The 19,701-nt window shown below is 40.2% G+C and overlaps 1 protein-coding gene across 2 annotated transcripts in view; it reads right to left on the bottom strand.

Moving 5' to 3' along the window:
- The window catches only part of traf3ip1 (TNF receptor-associated factor 3 interacting protein 1), a 96,921-nt gene that overhangs the window by 12,645 nt on the left and 64,575 nt on the right, over positions 1-19,701 (bottom strand). For both annotated transcript variants that reach the window (XM_080198742.1, XM_080198743.1), the window contains one exon: positions 19,185-19,261. In XM_080198742.1, the coding sequence (XP_080054868.1) occupies positions 19,185-19,261 (77 nt within the window). The remainder of the gene's footprint in view (positions 1-19,184; positions 19,262-19,701) is intronic.

The raw sequence follows: 19,701 nt of genomic DNA, 5'->3' as shown, positions 1-19,701 counted from the left end.
CCCCCTCCCTCTCTCCCTCCCCTTGGCCCTGTTTCCGACACAAGTCCTGCACTGTTTGTACAGCTGTGTTTGTAGACCCTGGGGAGACCTGCCAAGTGCACAGGGTGCTAAAACTGCTGCTGCCCGTTACCACACTGAGGCACACACATTTATATCATGAAATGAAACAAACAGCAGTGCAGACAGTATCCAGACTAAGTTTATTCACTTGCTGTCAATGTTATAAGCAATTCTGCACAGTATTGCTTTCCTCGATTTTTATACAAATACGTGGAATAGCCGTGAAGCAGTTAACGTGTACGGGGAGTGTGTGGGTGGCTTTCCAAACTGAATTCCAATGACAGGCACCCGTAAAAATAAATCACGGTACATCTCCTTCTTACAACAAGGGAATAGGAATAATTCAGACCATTTATTCCCAGTCTATACTGCCTCCTTAAACCACCACTGTCCTGTCTGGACAGCAATAACTCAACCATTTATAGGTTCTCACCATGGCCTACGAGCTCTGGATTCCAATATTTTTATCATCTTTCACGAGGCACCAAGAAAAATATTTATGTTCAATGCAGCAGAAACAGTCTGATTTCCCCATTACCTCATTCAATGAGAAAAACACTGTTCCCATAAGTGGCAGGTGGCACGCAGACAGCTTTCTTTTTACAGAAAAAGCTTGGAAGTGTCTAAATCTGCTTAGTATTGTGATGTCCAAAACACGTAATTATCCAAAATGAAACGAATTGGTCATTACTGTTTTAAAGCCCAAAGGAGCTGTGGTCAATTACACTATTGTGAAATATCTCCAGATTGATGAATAACTTGACAAATTTCGCTTTGATAATTTTGCCAGACTTCTCTGCTAAAGTTATTTCACATGAAGAGCTTTTACAGTCTAATTGGAAGTTCTAGATTTTTCCTACTTCCAAAACTTCTCTCTCAATGCCCTTCGGTCAGCTCTTCTGATTAAGTATCACCGACACAGTGGTTAGCACTGCTGCCTCACAGCACCAGGGACGGTTCGATTCCAACCTTGGGTTACTGTGAGGAGTTTGCATGTTCTCCTTGTGTCTGTGTGGGTTTCCTCCAGGTGCTCGGGTAGCAGTGGTCAAATATTTGCAGGTTAGGTGGATCGGCCATGCTAAATTGCCCTTTAATGTCCCATGAGGGTTAGGGGCATTAGTGGTGTAAGTGACAGGGTTATGGGGATAGGGCAGGTGGGTGGGCCTGGATAAGATGCTCTGTCAGAGTCAGTGCAGACTCGATGGACCGAATGGCCTCCTTCTGCAATATAGGGATTGTATGATTCCATGAAAGCACAACGCTTAATTCTAGCACTTGGTGATGCAAACTATGCAGATAGGTTAGCCAGAGAAAAAAGTATAAACTTAAAAATTGTATAGTCCTGAAAATTATAGATGAATGCTGTGAAGGTGCCAAACTATATATTTTTTAAATTAATTTAGTGGACATGGGCGTTGCTGTCTAGACCAACATTTATTGCCCATCTCCAATTGTCCTTAAACTGATGTTCTGCTCGGCCATCTTAAAGGGCCGTTTGAGAGTCAACCACATTGCTGTGGGAACACATGTAGGCCAGATCAGGTAAGGCAGGCAGATTTCCTTCCCTAAAGCTCATAAAGTGAACTAGATTTTATGGCAATCAATAATGGTTTCATGGTCATTATTAGATTTTTAAGCTCAAATTTTCACTGAATTCAAGTTTCACCATCTGCAATGGTAATATTTGAACCCTGATCCTTGTAGCATTGCCCTGGGTCTCTGGATTATTATTGTACTTTGCTATGAATATTGCTTGTCACTGAGCATAATATTTGCTTTCTATAAGTGATTGATAGATTGTTCTTGATTTGTTAATACCTGTGTTTTCTGATAGCTACATGGGTTCCACAAGTAGTCAGTTCAGTTGCTCTCAATACACTTTTCACCAGAGACTCTCAATTGGAATTCCAGACAGGTTTATTTCAGAGCTAGTAAAATCATACTTCTGCAAAGGAGGAACTCTTCAAAAGCTGGGCATCAGCCAGAAAAATGAGATTTTTGTCTGTACCCAGCCTGTAACGTACCTGAACTGGAATGACACGATGGCCATACCTGGTCCTAAGAAGGGGAATGCTTACAGTATTTTAGGATTGATATCCTTCACCTTTTTAATGGTATTTTCTTGCATCAATCACTTGATGTCCATTGAAAATAAAGAAATAAAACACCCTTGCAAATGAGATAGATGGCAACTAAATTATTTACCATTGCAAACTGATGCAAACATATGGCCATCGAATGCAAGTTGGAAACATGGAATATCATGTTATGTAGAAAAGGACGGCTGCTGAAATTCCAAATTTTGATGCACTATAGTAAAAGTTAGCTAGGTAGAGTTAGCAGCATGGAAATGCGTTCGACAAAGTACAGACTCTACACAGTATTTAATTCATGAATTTAGTGAGTGAGGAATTCGGTCCAGTGAAGGGACAGGTGCTATTGCGGCCTTTTCCAAGACAACAGTTGACCAAGAGAGGGAGCAACAGACAGCAAGACCAGAGAGCCGAGGTCTAGAGCATTAAGCAGGTGACCAGGTAGGTGAATGGATGGTGAGCATTACTTCTTTTCTTTAATCTAGGACAGTGGTCTAAACCAGGACTGGGGAAATAAAGCACTATATAAGTACTACATTAAATTTATAGATTAATCTGTTAAACTATTTACTATCGCTACAAAAAAATCATTGAATGATACTTCAAAACTTTAATTAGGTAGATGAAATACAATAGAGATAAGAGGGAAGGTAGTGTGTTGCAGCTATACCATGTAGATGCTGATGGCCAACCATGTGATTCACTGGGAGTAGTTTATAGACATTCCATGGGCAATTTTAATCTTCAAATCAAATTAGCAATGGAAGCCTTAATGATGAGGCCATCGAGTGTATTTGGGACCATTTCTTAGAAAGATGTGTTACAGAATAAACCAGGGAATAGACTATTTTAGATCTGTAATGTGCAATAAGACAGAATTAATCAATGATATCATAGTAAAGGATGTACGAGGCAAGATTTTCTTTACACACAGGGTGGTGGGTGCCTGGGACTCACTGCCGGGGGAGATAGTGGAAGCAGATATAATAGTGACTTTTAGGGGGCATCCAGACAAGTACACGAACAGGGTGAGAATGGAAGGATATGGTCCCCGGAAGGGTAGGAGATTTTAGTTCAGTCAGGCAGCATGGTCAGTGCAGGTTTGGAGGGCCAAGCCTGTTCCTGTCCTGTAATTTTCTTTGTTCTTTGATCCTCTCGACAAGATTGATCATAATACGCTGAATCACACATTCAGTTTGAGGGTGAGAATCGTGGATCAGAAGCGACCATCTTAATCCTTAATGAAGGGCAATTATAAAGGTATGAAGGCAGAGCTGACTACAATAGACTGGGAAAATAGGTTCAAAGTTAAGACGGTAGATAAGCAGTGAAGTTATTTAAGGAAATATTGCATAACTGCCAAAGATATATTCCATAGAGAAAGAAAACTTCCATGAGAAGAATGAGCCATCTGTTGTCAAGTAAGGAAGTTGAGGATTGTATAAAATTGAAAGACCAGACGTATCATACTGTGAAATTTAGGAGAAGACCAGAAGATTGAGAAAATTTAAACAACCAGCAAAGGGCAATCAAAAAGAATAGAAGAAGAAATTAGAACAGTCCAAAGGAGTTCTAAAAGTGTATAAAAAGGAACTGAGAAGCTAGAGCAAACACTGGTTTCTTGGAGATTTGGGAATCAGAGCTGGATCTCAAATATTTCCAATCTATATTAAATTCATGAAGGAACTGAGTTTATTATAGCCAAATTTGCTGTCAATACAAAGATAGGAGGAAAAGCAAATTATGACGAGCACACAGCCAGTAAAGGAATATAGATAGGTTAAGTGAATGGGCAAAAAATTGACAGATGGAATATAATGTGGGAAAATGCGAGGTTATTCACTTCAGCAGGAAAAACAGAAAAGCGGAATATTATTTAGGAGGAGAGAGACTGCATACGGAGAGATTTGAGTGTCCTGGTACGTGAATCTCAAAAGGTTAGCATGCGAGTGCAGCAAGTAATTAGGAAAGCAATAAAATGTTAGTCTTTATTGAAAGCAGGATGGGATATAAAAGTGAAATTTTACTGTACAGGGCATTGGTCAGATCACCCAGAATACTGTGCTTTGTTTTAAGTTCCTTATTTAAGTAGGGATATACATTGGAAGGAGTTCAGAGAAAGTTCACCAGGCTGGTTCCTGGGATGAAGGGGTTGTTTCATGAAGAAAGATTGAGCAGGTTGGGCCTATACTTATTGAACGAGAGGTGATCTTACTAAAACAGAAGATTCCAAGGGGGAAATGACAGGATCGATGCTGATGAAATGTTTCCCCTGAAGAAACCTAGAGCTAGAGTCAAAGTTTCAGAATAAGGGGGCTCCCATTTAAGAAGTAGCACTTATTGCTTTGGTGAAGAAAGAGAGCACATAAAGGGTTAAGGAGGCCCTCTAAACTGTGGCACATTCACTCACCAGCTACAAATTATAATGTTGTTTATTTGGTCTTCAAGGAGCCTTCATCAAATGCAATTTTACACATAAAATTGCCATATTAAGACATTGTTGGTGAAAGTGCTCTAGTCTACAAGCTGAAAGCTACACTGAAAATGTAGCTTATGATAATATACAAGTGTTTGAGTCACACTAAAGGTCACTCTGCAATTGTGTGCAAAATCTGATTAGTTACAAGAAAAAATAACTTTCTTCAAATTTGAGATTTGAGTTTATTTCATAAAATGCTCAGCACACAATTTGATTACAACTTTCATGAAGTCATTCAGTGTTGAACTTTGGAAATTAGCTGGATGGTACCTACTGGTTACCTGAAAGCAGATGAGAGAGCCTGCATAAGCACACAAATTGAGTTGGAAGTGATCTGAACATTTGTTAAACTGATTGCCGTCCATGATAGGTTGTTAGAAAGAAATTGGTTATAACCATCACCTATTGTACTTCCACATGCAGTGTACATATATATTGGTGGGTGACTTATCCCCATCTCAACCTCTCTCTTGACATTTGACAATCTCACAGAAATCATAAAAGCAAATTATTGCAGACGCTAGATCTGAAACCAAAAGAGAAAATGCTGGAAAATCTCAGCAGGTCTGGCAGCATCTGTAAGGAGAGAAAAAATGGGGAGTCAGTAGGTCTAAACATACACTTTGTTGTCCCAAACAGGGATTGTGTTTATGTTGTTTTTTTTAACATGCTAGAATGTACGGTACTTCAAAAGATCTTAACAAAGCACCAACAAATGTTACTGGTAATGCAGTTAGCTCAGAACCCTTTGTCATCCAATGTAGTGTTGCTTATAGATGCTACCAGACCTGCTGAAATTTTCCAGCATTCTCTCTTTTGGGCACAAAGAAATCATGTTGTATCTTTTGCTTCACCTGTGGGATTACTATCATTTGCAATTGGTCCAAAATAGTTAAATCATGAGATGATAGTACAAATATCTTCCCACCATGCTACCATTGCCTGACTGCATGATGTCATTAACATTTCACCTGACTTCACTCTATGACTCCTTTGCATATAGCAGAGTGGTTGTGTTTTCACCCTGTTTTTGCTGTTTTCAAATTTAACGCTAATTTAAATTTAACGGTAATCCTGATTTTTAAAGATAAATTTAAGGGTGGAAAACTGGATTATGCTCAATCTACAAATTCAGTATGAACCTATATTGCATGTCATCATGTTCTGGAAACAGAATGCATTATCAGCTCCAAATATGCACCAAAAAAGGCAAGAGCATCAGTGGTAAGCAAGATTTAACAATACACTGGATGACAAAGGGTACTATGCTAACTGCATTACCAATAATATTTGTTGGTGTTTTATTAAGATTTTTTGAAATGTAGAATATGGCATGTAAATCATCCAACATGAACACAATCCCTACTTTGGGCAAAGTGCACATTTAGACCTAGTGACTCCCCATTTTTCAGCTAATAAATGCACAAATAGGAGCCGGCCTCAATTTTTCAGCTCAGGAATACATAATTAGGGTCATACTCGCCTTATAAGTCAGTCCACTAGATCAAGCAGCTGTTGCAGACCATGTTGCCAAGATGATGGGCAGGAGTTTAAGACTCAAAGCAGATTGCGCTTGGCACGTGTTAACCAGAAAATTTTTCACATTTCAAAATGGCGACCACCTACAGTGGAACCAGCATTTCAAATTTTATACTCTGTACAAGTCAAACTGTTTCTGTAAGGATTTTTTGAAGCTTCAAAGACTGACATATATGCCACAATCTACAATATGTTTCACAGATATTGTGGGTTAGCAACACCATAAACTGCTTGGTGGTAAAATACTGCACCTGTCTCCATGTTAAAAAATGAAAGTATTAAAATTATTAGAGGAGTAGGGTTTGAACATTTACATCGATTATTAGCCTGGTAGAAAGGCAGCTCTTGGAAAATACTTCCTCTTAACTGAGTGCAGCAGAGTGCACTGGAGGTTTCCAAATTCATTAGATTTTCCAAGCAACAGAATGATAACCATAAGGTCCATTTAAATCTTATGCCATAATTATTTTTCTTTGTGGTGGGAATGAGGGGAGGTGCAGCCACTTGTCAATGAAAGGTGCGAGCAGTAAAAAGCGTGGAGATTCGAGGGCGGGGGTGGCAGGGATAAAGCAAGAGAGATTCAGTAAAAGCTGACTGGCAGGTGGCATGTTCCTTTCAGTCACCAGTGGTGGCGAAAGGTATGGGAAGAGGTCAGGAGGAAAGATCAGTTTAAGATTGGAGGGTGTGGGTCCTGGTTGGATTTTAGTTAACTGCATTGAACAAGAGGATGGCAAACTCTTAGTATCATTTTTTTAAAAACAGATTGCATAAAAGTTTATGGTTTAGCAAGGCATCTGAACCTAAATTAATAACAGCATTTGTTTCCATTTGTTCTTTTTTTCTCTCGCTAGGAATAATTAGCAATTTCTCATTTTTAAACGGTCAACACACATTCACATAGCAAAGTTGTTATATGGAGAGACTTGAATTCAAACCATTATCTTGCAATTGTATCTTTGCTTATACGTGCCCTGTTTGTGAATCCACTCACCTGATGGAGCAGTGCTCCAAAAGCTTGCGATTCCAGATAAACTTGTTGGACTTTAACCTGGTGTTGTGAGACTTCTCAAAGTGGTATTAAGTATTTAGAGAAAAGTTTATAAATGGAATGTGGATGTATAGCTATTTACAATTCCTGACTGTCATATGAAAGAATGCATTTTTAAACAAAAGGCTAAAAGTATGGGTTTTGCATATGATGTAACAGCATCATCAAACACACATTCAAACAAAATATTTGACCATCATTTAGAAAATCATTTAGCTCTGTTTAATCTTAATTGTGAGAGACCATTTGTGAAGGAGGGTTACCACTTATATAGATGATATCCTTTCATAAGGCAAATCCAGATGCTGCCTACTCTCACTTCACTGCAAGTGCTACGTTGCAAGAGGTTTCGTCCATCAGAGATTTCAAACCAAGGCCCCATTTGGCTATTCAGATTGAAATACAAAATCCCATGGACTCTATTCAGGAAGTGCAGGAGAGTTCTCCGAGTGTTACAGATAAAACTTATCCCCATTGAAAACAGATTTACTTATCACATTAATCTTTGTGGGGTTTTGCTGTGTACAAACTAAGAAGTCTCACAACACCAGGTTAAAGTCCAACAGGTTTATTTGGAATCACGAGCTTTCGGAGCGCTGCTCCTTCATCAGGTGAGTGGAGAATTGGGTTCACAAACACAGCACATGTAGACAAAGGCACAATTGCAAGATAATGGTGAGTATTTACAGGAAATCAAGTCTTTACAGGTACAGACAGTATGAGTGGAGAGGGGGATATCACAGGTTAAAGAGGTGTGAATTGTCTCAAGCCAGGAAGGTTCGCAAGATTTTGCAAATCCAGGCTGTTAGCGCGAGTGGGCGAAACGACCACTACGGACTCAGGGTGAAGTTCAATAACGGCACAGTTTTATTTTCTTTACATCGACAGAGAAGCACAGTCAGGACAATCGGACTGTCCCAAAAGCACTCTGCCCGTCCCTCGCAGCAGGCTATAGGTATACCTGAACTTCAGTGCAGTATGCAATTCAAATGCTAATACTTTATTTACAGTATTCGACCTTAGCCATCCTGCCTCGATGTTTCCAAGTGTTGAGGAAATTGTTTTACGTGTGTGTTAATTGTTTTGTCTGATTGGTTATTTAATAGTCTAGAATCTCTGGGGTTTGAACCATAGGTGTGTCATTGATCTCAAAAGAGGTTTTGAGGGGCCAGGAATGTTTCCTTAACTATGCTAATTTTAGGTGTCTTCATGGGTTGTCTGACTGTTTTAAAGGTGCTAATTTTGATGGGGTGGAGATTTAGTTCCTGTAGGTGCCATCCTGTCCAGCTTCCGTTATGTGCTAGCCCTCATTTGCATTCTAAAAGCATGCTCTTGCCTACTGATCAGTGTCTGTTTGTGATTCTTAGTGGAGAGCTCTGAGGGTAACTTTAGTCTGCTTCCATTTTGTGTGCCCAATTTCATAAAATTTGTTGTCCGATAACACAGGCCAAATGGTGGGGGTTACGTGTAATGTGACATGAACTCAAGATCCCAGTTTAGCTCAGTTGGCTATACAGCCGGTTAATGATGCAGAGCAACGCCAATAGCATGGGTTCAATTCCCATACCAGTGAGGTAACTCAACCTTGGCCCTTGCCTAAGATGAGGTGATCCTAGATTATCACCGTCAGTCACAGCCTGTGGTCATGTGGGACTACGGTGACTTTACCTTACCTTTTACATAGTATACACAATGAGTTCTTGAAAGAACCACCACTGAACAGGCTCATTGTGCCAGTCTGCTTCAGAAGAAGACAGGGCACCAAAAGTAGACATTTGAGGCAATAATGTGGTTTCAATACTGTGCCTGCAGCATCTGCAAAGAGGCAGCTATTAAATAGTGTAACTGGAATGTTATCAAGTGCCTTGCAGACCTTACTGCCTGGTCACTGAGGCACCCATGGTACGATCAATCCCAGTGAGCTCATCCTTGTTGTTGAACCCACACTCGACTATTACAAACTGCACTTCACTGTAGCACATCCGTTCAAATAAAATTCATTCAAAATAATACTGTAAACTTACATTGTTTCTAGAATTCTAATCTGTTGCACATTTAACATTAAAATAAATAACTCATTTATGATAATGATTTTGTGTTTTTGGAGTTTTAATACTTTATTAGTGTCACAAGTAGGCTTACATTAACACTGCAATGAAGTTACTGTGAAAATCTCTAGTTGCTACATTCTGGCACTTGTTCAGATACACTGAGGGAGAATTCAGCACAGCCAATACACATAGTCAGTGCGTCTTTTGGACTGTGGGAGGAAACTGGAGCACCCGGAGGAAGCCCATGCAGACACAGGGAGAACATGCAGATTCCTCACAGACAGTCACCGGGGTCCCTGGCGGTGAGGCAGTGCCAACCACTGTGCCACCCTTACCACAGCCATTCCAGGCTGACACTCCAATGCAATCCATGCCCCATTGCAAAATGTTATTTTAATGTATTGAACACACTGCAATAAATTTAGATTCTTTATTCTTGGTATAGTTCTTTTAGGTTTAATTCTTTCTGAACAGTATGTCCAATGATTATATTACCTTTCCCTTCCATCCCAAGTCTGGCTAACCTCTCTCTCTCTTTTAAGCTGCAAATTCTTCTGACCTTCAACTAGGTGCTCCCAGTAATTAACACTATAATGACCCTTTCATTGACATTACATTTTTAGAGGGCAACTTTCATCAAAAATCTACTTGCACTCGTCCAAAGCACAGCTCATCAGAATGTACAAGGTTTGGTCAGTAAGTAAGCTAGTCTCTGCGGTAAGCCATGTTCCTAGCAAAACTGCATACTTCACAACTTGATTAATGAGCTTTGACATTTAGACTAGTTAAGGGGCTCATTATTTGCTAGAGTGGTGTTATAGGTGCATTGCGAATTGCTATTTTACCACTACTGGTAACAAAACTGCATTTTAAAACTTCACTCACCAGTTTTCATTAGCAGGTAATAAATTAATAGCAAGCATTTCTCCTTTTTTTGAAGAAGGGAAGCCTAGTCTAAGTTATCCATACTTCAAGTTTACTTCTGTCAACATCTAATATATTACTGTAACTCCAGGACCGTAGATGCGAGCCCATGTTAGTTTTAACAAAACATTGTCAAAATGTCTATATACATTTCTCCCGATTTGCAACCAAATGAGAAATAAATAAGATAAATTTCAAGCAGAATTGAAAATACAGGGAGATTTGGGTTTGTTTTGTTTAGTGAAAGGCCTGTGGTGCCAGTATATTGTAGCAGGCTAATTTTATTCAATTGCATTTAACATCAAACCCTTTCTGATCAGGAAGGAAACAATTACAACTGCCTTCAGCTGACTACACAAAAAAAACTCCAAAAAATACACTAAACTCTCAGAGTGTGTAATGATCTTAATGAGGACCAGTTGTTTCCAGCCACTGATCTGCTAAACTTTTTTTTTAACACTTATTTAAAGCAGCACTGTCTCACCCCTGACCAGTGCACTTGTAAATGTTTCCTTGTTTAACCTCTCATGCTTGCTTGGCTCACAGCTGTCAATTCTGGACAGTTAACCTAGAGCACAGATGAATAGAGTCAACTCAATTTAGGCAAATGTTCAAGTTGTGTAAAATTGAATAGGAAAAACATTATTGCATATTCACACTGTGATTAATTTCTCACCACTACAAACAAATTAAAAATTAAGTTACAAAAACAATAAGCACCAGTAAAATATTTGGGGCAGGAGGTAGGGCAAGAAAGCAACTGCAATTGGGAAGGAGGGCACTAAACCATCGATGATCACACCAATTAACTCTGAGTCTCAGAGCCGCTTAAAAAAATCTTAAAAAAGGGCATATAAAGTATAAAAAGGATAGGCAATCTCACCCCATTTCCTTCTTACTTTCCAATCACCTGGGTTGGACAAAATTACATAAGGAAAATTCTAAAGAAATTCACTTTAAAAGCAATCAAGTTTCAAGGGACTCATCCCTGTCAACCCAGCAAGATTGTCTTGCACTTAGGAACTCTTACAGATTTTTTTTAATACAGTAAGAAGTCTCACAACACCAGGTTAAAGTCCAACAGAATTATTTGGTATCATGAGCTTTTGGAGTGCTGCCCCTTCATCAGGTAAGTGAAGAGTTGGGTTCACAAACAGGGCACACATAGACACAGGCTCAATTGCAAGAAAATATTTTTTTGAATATGTGTATAAAAACCTACATTCAGCACACATACTTCAGAGGCTGACAAACATCTGAAAAAATACTTGTGTTGATGACCAAAGTCTTGCTATGTATCTGGATCAGGGAACCTATTCACACAGATTATATCAAATTCCTTCCTAGCTTAAGGATAGCAATTATACCACCTTGAAGTCCAAACTTTTCCAACATAAATTCCAGCTCTCAAAGCTGCCTTGATAAAGATGAGCCTTTAAACTTGGTATCAATTGAGCAGCTTGTTGCAGAGGTAAAACCATGATCAGGCAGGGGAGGAGGCAAGCCCATTGCACTAGGGTGTGCTGATGCCTGCGATCGTGGCTAGAGTGAAGGATCAGGTTGACCAATGAGGTTAAACTGAGGCGTTACTTGATGCAATTTTTTAAAGCCATTTCAGCCTTTCAGGCAAGATGAAGCATTAGACCAAGCACAGGAAGGGATGCAATGCCTCAGCTTAGATCTTGTTTGATTGATCCCAAAGTGGGATGCAAAGTCTTGTCAACTTGGATCTAATTCATCCCTCGTGGGGATCACGACTGGACTTAATTTGAATTGGCTTTTTTGATGAGAAATAAAGTACTGAATGCTATCTATAAAAAACAAGTCCATTGTGTGAGGGCAACAAATGGACACTTTTCTACATATGGCCAGAAGAAGCCCTTATTTATGATTGGCACTGCCATCCCTCCCCTCAAAAATGCTTCATGCTACCTTTCTCAATGTTAAAAGATATCAACCAGATATAGGAGTATTCAGTGGCCACTCTTTCTGCAACTAGTTGCTTTGTTTAAAGTCCTCACACCCACACATATCATCATCTGCAATGTTTTCTCCAATGATCTCATCACTCTCTATGAACATAAGAAATAGGAGCAGGAGTAGGCCATCTAGCCCCTCGAGCCTGCCCCGCCGTTCAATAAGATCATGGCTGATCTGTCATGGCTCAGTTCCACTTTCCCGCCCTCTCCCCATAACCCTTAATCCCCTTGCCTATCAAAAGCCTATCAACCCGCGTCTTAAATATATTTAGCGAGGCAGCCTCCACCACTTCAACGGGCAGAGAATTCGAGAGATTCACCACCCTTTGTGTGAAGAAGTTCCTCCTCAACTCCGTTCTAAACCGCCCCCCCTTTATCTTGAGGCTGTGCCCTCTAGTCCCTACTGTCCTTTCTGAGCGGGAAGAGCCTCTCCACCTCTATCCTATCCACCCCTTTCATCATCTTATACGTCTCAATGAGATCTCCCCTCATTCTCTAACGAGTACAAGCCTAGTTTATTCAGCCTCTCCTCATAGTTCAACCCCCTCAACTCCGGAATCAGCCTAGTAAACCTCCTCTGCACTCCCTCCAAGGCCAAAATATCCTTGCGTAAGTGCGGCGACAAAAACTGCACACAGTACTCCAGCTGCGGCCTCACCACTGCCCCATACAGCTGCAGCAAGACCTCCCTACTTTTATATTCAATCCCCCTCGCTATGAAGGCCAGCATCCCATTTGCCTTCCTGACCACCTGCTGCACCTGCAGGCTGGGTTTTTGCGACTCATGCACAAGGACCCCGAGGTCCCTCTGCATCATCGCATGCTGCAGTTTTTCGCCACGTAAGTAATAGTTCTTCCTACCAAAGTGGACAACCTCACATTTGCCAACATTAAATTCCATTTGCCAGTTCCTGACCCATTCGCCCAGCCTATCTAGATCCTTCTGCAGACTCTCCACACCCTCCGCACAATTTGCCGTTCCACCAATCTTGGTGTCATCAGCAAATTTCGACACCCTGCACTCGGTTCCCTCCTCCAGATCATCTATATAAATGGTAAATAGCTGATGCCCCAGCACCGACCCCTGGGGCACTTCACTAGTCACCAACCGGCAATCCGAATAGCACCCATTGACCCCCACTCTCTGCCTCCTATTTGACAGCCAATCCTCTATCCACGCTAACACCCTACCCCTAACTCCATGCCCCCTGACCTTCTGTAATAACCTCTTGTGAGGCACCTTGTCAAACGCCTTCTGAAAATCAAGAAACACCACATCCACCAGCTTTCCTCTATCCACCACCCTAGACACATCCTCATAGAACTCCAATAAATTCGTCAGACACGACTTCCCCTTAATGAAACCGTGCTGCGTCTGCTCTATCAAACAATTCTCCTCAAGATGCCTCGCTATTTTCTCCTTGATCACGGATTCTAACATTTTATCTACAACAGACATTAAACTAACTCTCCTGATGTTCTGCAGAAGTAATTGCCCCAACCTCAATCCCTGCACGGCATTAATTGCCACCTTTTTTGCCAATGAAGCCAACACTAACTAGCATAACATATTTCCATCAATTCCAGAAGATATAACCTTCTTTAACAATTTCTTGTTTAGTACTTTTAATAAAAGATTTTTGAAAGTTCTGAATTACAGTATGAACCAATTTCTCCACCCTTTTGCAACCTTTTAAAAAGATTCAATCAAGTCGTTTTTCTTCGCCAGAATCTGTTCCAAGATTCCCTAATCTCACGGCACAGTGACACAGTGGTTAGCACAACTGCCTCAGACTGCCAAGGATCTGGGTTCGATTCCCAGCTTGGATCACTGTTTGTGCAGAGTCTGCACATTCTCCCCATGTCTACGTGGGTTTCCTCCGGGTGTTCCGGTTTCCTCCCACAGTCCAAAAGACGTGCTGGTTTTTCGCATTGGCCAAGCTAAATTCTCCCTCGGTGTACGCGAACAGGCACCAGAGTGTGGCGACTAGGGGATTTTCACAATAACTTCATTGCAGTGTTAATGTAAGCCTACTTGTGACACTAATAAATAAACTTTAATAGTCCCTGCCTATTGGCTGTGGTTGTTCATGAAGCCCTGCTTCATCCCCTTGCTCAATACTTGTGGAGTGGTGCCCCTCAAGCTAGACGTAACCAATTCTCTCTCTAACAGAGAGAGATGGCTGTAGTTCCTTGTGAACTATGGCTAATTACTTGAGATGTTCATATAGCACATCTCTAGTAATCCCTTCAAGCAACTTGCCTTGAGGTTAAACTAATGAGTTGTAATTTCCTAGTTGAGTGATTTCTCAGTTTATCTATAAGCACCAAATAGGCCCATCTACATTTCCTGGGAACAATTCCAAATCTCGGAAATAATTAAATATATGAAACAGTGGGCCACATCACAAAGACCCATTTATTTAAGCACTCTAGGGTGAATACCAGCAGGTCAAACCACCTGGTCTGCTTCAAGTGTTCCAAATCTGGCAAAAGTCATTTACATGTCCAAATATATTAACAGGATCACAATGCTTCAATATTGATAGTTAAGTATCATCATCAGTTCCAAAAACAACATGCCAACTTTCCAACTGTAGCTCTTAAACAAGCAATTTTATTTTAGAAATATGTATGATATAAAAATATCATTTCAAATGACCTTAGCACCTTGGTTCCTTAAAAATCTTTTGCTTTAGTTTTGAATTTCATTTCCTTGATTAACAAGAGCATCATCTAGAGGATATTCTGTGCATTACAAAATTCCACTGGGTAAATGTGAGAAACTAGGAACATTTACAATATAGAACATTAATTCCAGCCTCTTCAAAATACAGCATTCTGGTCTACACTGACAGGGGCAAAAACTAATCATTGTAGCAACAATGCTGTCACTTATGTAGTGCCATTTACGTCAAGACTGTGCCACTATGCAGAAAGCATAGTGGCACAGTGGTTAGCACTGCTGCCTCACAGCATCAGCGACCAGGGTTCAATTCCCAACTTGGGTCACTGTGTGGAGTTTGCACATTCTTCATGTGTCTGTGTGGGTTTCCTCCGGGTGTTCCAGTTTCCTCCTACACTCCAAAGACATGCTGGTTAGGTGAACTGGCCAAACTAAATTCTCCCTCAGTGTATCCAAACAGGTGCCAGAGTGTGACAACTAGGGGATTTTCACAATAACTTCATTGCAGTGTTAATGGAAGTTTATTTATGGCACTAATAAACTTTAAAGGCCCCTTTACAATATTTTAAATGATCAAAACAAACATATTACTGTGAATATCTGCTCTAAAATATTGACAACTAGTACAGTAAATAGATGTTGCATTAACTCCCTCAGTAATCATAAGGATGAAGGAGTGCATTTGGAAACTTCTAGGCATCTGAGTGTTCTGCCCTCACACGATACATGAGAGAGAACTTGACAGTACAATCTCAGAGGACCATCGCTTCCTGCATGGCTTACCTTCCTTACACAAACACAATTCTGGTTATCTCAGAATGCAGAGAGATTTGGATCAGATTTGTGGTACAGAGCACATTACCAGAGACTTAAGCACAAAAGTCATTTGTTCAAAATAGATCGATATCTTCTTTCTGGCTCGCAAGAATTCCGACCTGCTGCTCATAAGATGAATTTCTCTATTAAGATAAGCTAGGCTACTACAAAGAGCACATTACAGAACATTAGTAACAAAAAATGTACGCATGCAAAAAGCCAATACATTTGTTAACAAAAACGGACTGAAAGTTATTTAAAGGTCTTCATCGTGAAAGCAATAACATTGAGTAATACAATTTTACGGTTACCCCTTGTAAAATCTGCTCTGAGAAGGGCAGTTGTTATCTTAAGAATGTTGTAAACCTGGTGGGTCTCAATGTTCTGGGCAGCCTACTCTGCCCTTCATCTGAAGGAACAACTGGGACAGGTGAGTGTGGAAGTTTTGTACTGGAAGATGGGAATAATCTCACTGTTGATTGGTCAGGCTATTGTTTTGAAATGGGTGGTGCATATCAACTTTGCAGAGTGGCCAGTAACATGGTCGCTGAGTAACAGTAGCCAGATGTCACTGATAAGGTTGCTGTCTTGGGGGATGATGTACTGTTGGTAAATCTTCATGGCTCACCTGATGATGATGTGGGAATGCCGGCGTTGGACTGGCGTAAACACAGTAAGAAGTCTGACAACACCAGGTTTTAGTCCAACTGATTTATTTGATAATACTCTCAAGCTTTCGAGGGGACTGCCTCTTCGTCAGGTGAATGGAGTGTTCTGGCCTCAGACAGAGCATATAAAGCACAGACAGTTTAGAGATTACTGATTAGAATGCGAATCCTTACACCTGATGATGCCAGTATGTGATGGATGAGGTAAATCTTGAGTTGATCCATTGACTTAAGACTTAGCAACTCTAGCATCTGGCTCTAGCTCTGTCCACAGCCCATGTCCTCACGTCACTCCAGTGATTGTTGACTAGCTGGAAGTACTAACCGACAGTCTGGGCCATTGGATGTGATGCTTACTGAGTGTGCTTGACAATAGCTGACTTGTCCCATTCACCGTGTTTGAATCAGGCTTGCTAGTCCTGGAGACTAGTGTGTAGGTTGCGGCCAGTTTCCTCAGTGTAGCTGGGTCCGCAGTTGCATGGTATGCTGTAAATTCCTTGATTTTTGATTAATTTATTATTGTCACATGTATTAACATATAGTGAAAAGTATCATTTCTCACATGCTATACAGACAAAGCATACCATAAGGAAGGAAACGAGAGAGTGCAGAATATAGTGTTACTGTCATAGCTATGGTACAGAGAAGAATCAAATTTAATGCAAGGCAAGTCCATTCAAAAGTCTGACGACAGCAGAGAAGAGGTTATTCTTGAGTTGGTTGGTATGTGACTTCAGACTTAAATTTTTGGCTTATTGAAAGATAGTTTCTTGTCTTTGTGGATATGAAGGAAGGAGATAGGTTTCACTGATGATTTGGTTTATTATTGTCACATGTATTGGGATGCAGTGAAAAGTACTGTTTCTTGTGCACTAAACAGATAAAGCATACTGTTCATAGAGAAGGAGAGAGTGCAGAATGTAGTGTTACAGTCATAGCTAGGGTGTAGAGAAAGATCCAAGGTAGGTCCATTCAAAAGTCTGATGGTAGCAGGGAAGAAGTTGTTCTCGAGTCGGTTGGTACATGGCCTCAGACTTCTGAATCTTTTTCCTGATGGAAGAAGGTGGAAGACAGTATGTCAGGATGTGTGGGGTCCTTGAGTATGCTGACAGGAAATGTAGACGGAGTCAACAGTTGGGAGGCTGGTTTGTGTAATGGACTGGGCTACGTTCACAACCCTTTGTTTCTTGCGGTCTTGGTCAGAGCAGGAGCCATACCAAGCTGTGATACATCTGGGGAGGATGCTTCCTATGGTGCATCTGTGTCAGACTCCCGTGTTCACTGATTTGAGAATGTGTTGTCTGTGAGAGGTGGAACCAATATACAGGACGGTGACTCTTGTTTTAGAGGAAGTAGTTGTTACAGAGTGAGCATCAGGCAGGTGTGCTCCCTGTGTAAAGGGAAACCACTGAGCTGAAGCATAAACTTAATTTGACATGTTTCTTGTTGTCGATGTTTCCTATCATTGATGACGTAAGCTTTCCTAATGAGGGTGCTGGACACCAATTGGAGGGTGGAGGTAAAGACCAGCAGTTCAGATAACTGTCAGTATGAGTGGATTTTTGGTAGACTTAATATCTTGATGTGTTGCTGTGAGACTTTGTGATGAGAACATCAAACGTTATGGAAAGTTACAGTTCTGTCTCCGTGGTAAATTTAATACACAGATGTTGATTGCTCAGGTGTTATTTTGATTTGATTTATTATTGTCACATGTATTAACATACAATAAAAAGTATTGTTTCTTGCACACAATACAAAGCAAACTGTTCATAGAGAAGGAAAGGAGAGGGTGCAGAATGCAGTATTACAGTCACAGCTAGGGTGCAGTGAAAGAACAACGTAATATAAGGTAGATCCATTCAAAAGTCTAATGAAAGAAGTTGTTCTGGAGTTGGTTGGTACGTAATCTCAGACTTTTGTATCTTTTTCCCAATGGAAGGTGGTGGAAGAGAGAATGTCCGGGGTGCGTGGGGTCTTTAATTATGCCAGCTACTTTTCCTGAAATTCTTTCCTATCATGTTGCCATACGTCAAAAGTGCTTTCGATATATTGAAGCAAGAGTTTAGGTGAAAGAATAGTTGATTGAAGTGCTGTTTGTTTGATCTGTCCATAGGTACGTTTGAGATAGTTGGTGAAAAAGGAGATGGACTAACTTTCATATTAGTGTTTACTAATCTGCAGTTTTTTTTATTACAGCGTAACTCCAAATACATGTCACATGACCACATCTACTTCTGGATCTTTTATACTTGAGTGACTTTATGAACATTCAGCTTGCAAAGCCACAATCTGACTTTGATTTTTCTTTACCTGTTATCTATGGCTATGCGGTAAAAAAAGGCTACAGGGAAGGAAGGCTTAACCCACAATATTCAGTTTTTTACTCCAATTTAAAGAGTTTCTATATTATCAGAGAATATTAGAAGCGTGTACATTGGCTTTTAATGATTACTTTCTTCAAATGTTTAGTCTGTGCAGTAGTTTTCTCAAAAGTTAGCACTGTCCAGGAAAAATAGTTCCTTGTATTGGCAACTATTTTGGTGCTGCAAACAAAGCATATCCCTTCCCACTTTGGGAGTAAAACAAACCGTATGGTGCTTCCAGAAGTTGGAAAATTATAACGTGTTATTAAAAAAAATCATAAAGATATGACATGATATAGTTAGCTTCAAAACCTGAATCTCAAGATGAGAAGGTGAAAAGACTGGAGTCTATTTTCCACCTAAACAATCACAGAAAACTTGTGCTGCTTAATCATGACATGGTTGAAAGTCATGTACCTAAATGGCTAGCGTAAGTATCATATAAAAAAGATTGGCTCCTGTAAATTTTCCTTACCTGGTCTTTGGGTTTTGTTGCAGACTTTGATGATTCATAATCCTTCTTTGTTTCTAAAATCTTCCTGACAAGCACACCTGCAACAAAAATAGATTTGTGTGTGTTCTTACAGAATAAAATTCGCATCACGTAAAATTCTTCCACTGTTTTTGTGGCTGTTTTCCAAGATTAATGTAAATACTAAAAGGCAGATAAGAGGGCTTTTTATAGTCATAACCCACATCACAGTTCAATGTAATAAATTATACTTATTTAGCACCTGTAATACATATACAAACATATGAATTAATAGGAGTAGGCCCCTCAAGCCTGCTCCGCCATTTGATTAGATCATGACGGATTTGATTGTGGCCTCTACGTTCTTGTCTCTCCCCTATACCTGCAATCCAATGGGCTTTACACAACTGTAATCAGACAAAAAAAAAATGACTCTGGTGCAGCCTGGGATGTCATGCAAAGTTTCTAGCTAAGAGAATCACTCCCTACTGCAATATTTATTAGTTCCATAAAAGACTCT

This window comes from Carcharhinus amblyrhynchos, chromosome 11, assembly GCF_965287045.1.
Source record: "Carcharhinus amblyrhynchos chromosome 11, sCarAmb.v2.hapA, whole genome shotgun sequence".
Taxonomy (NCBI): Eukaryota; Metazoa; Chordata; class Chondrichthyes; order Carcharhiniformes; family Carcharhinidae; genus Carcharhinus; species Carcharhinus amblyrhynchos.
This window is presented reverse-complemented; position numbering and strand designations above follow the sequence as displayed.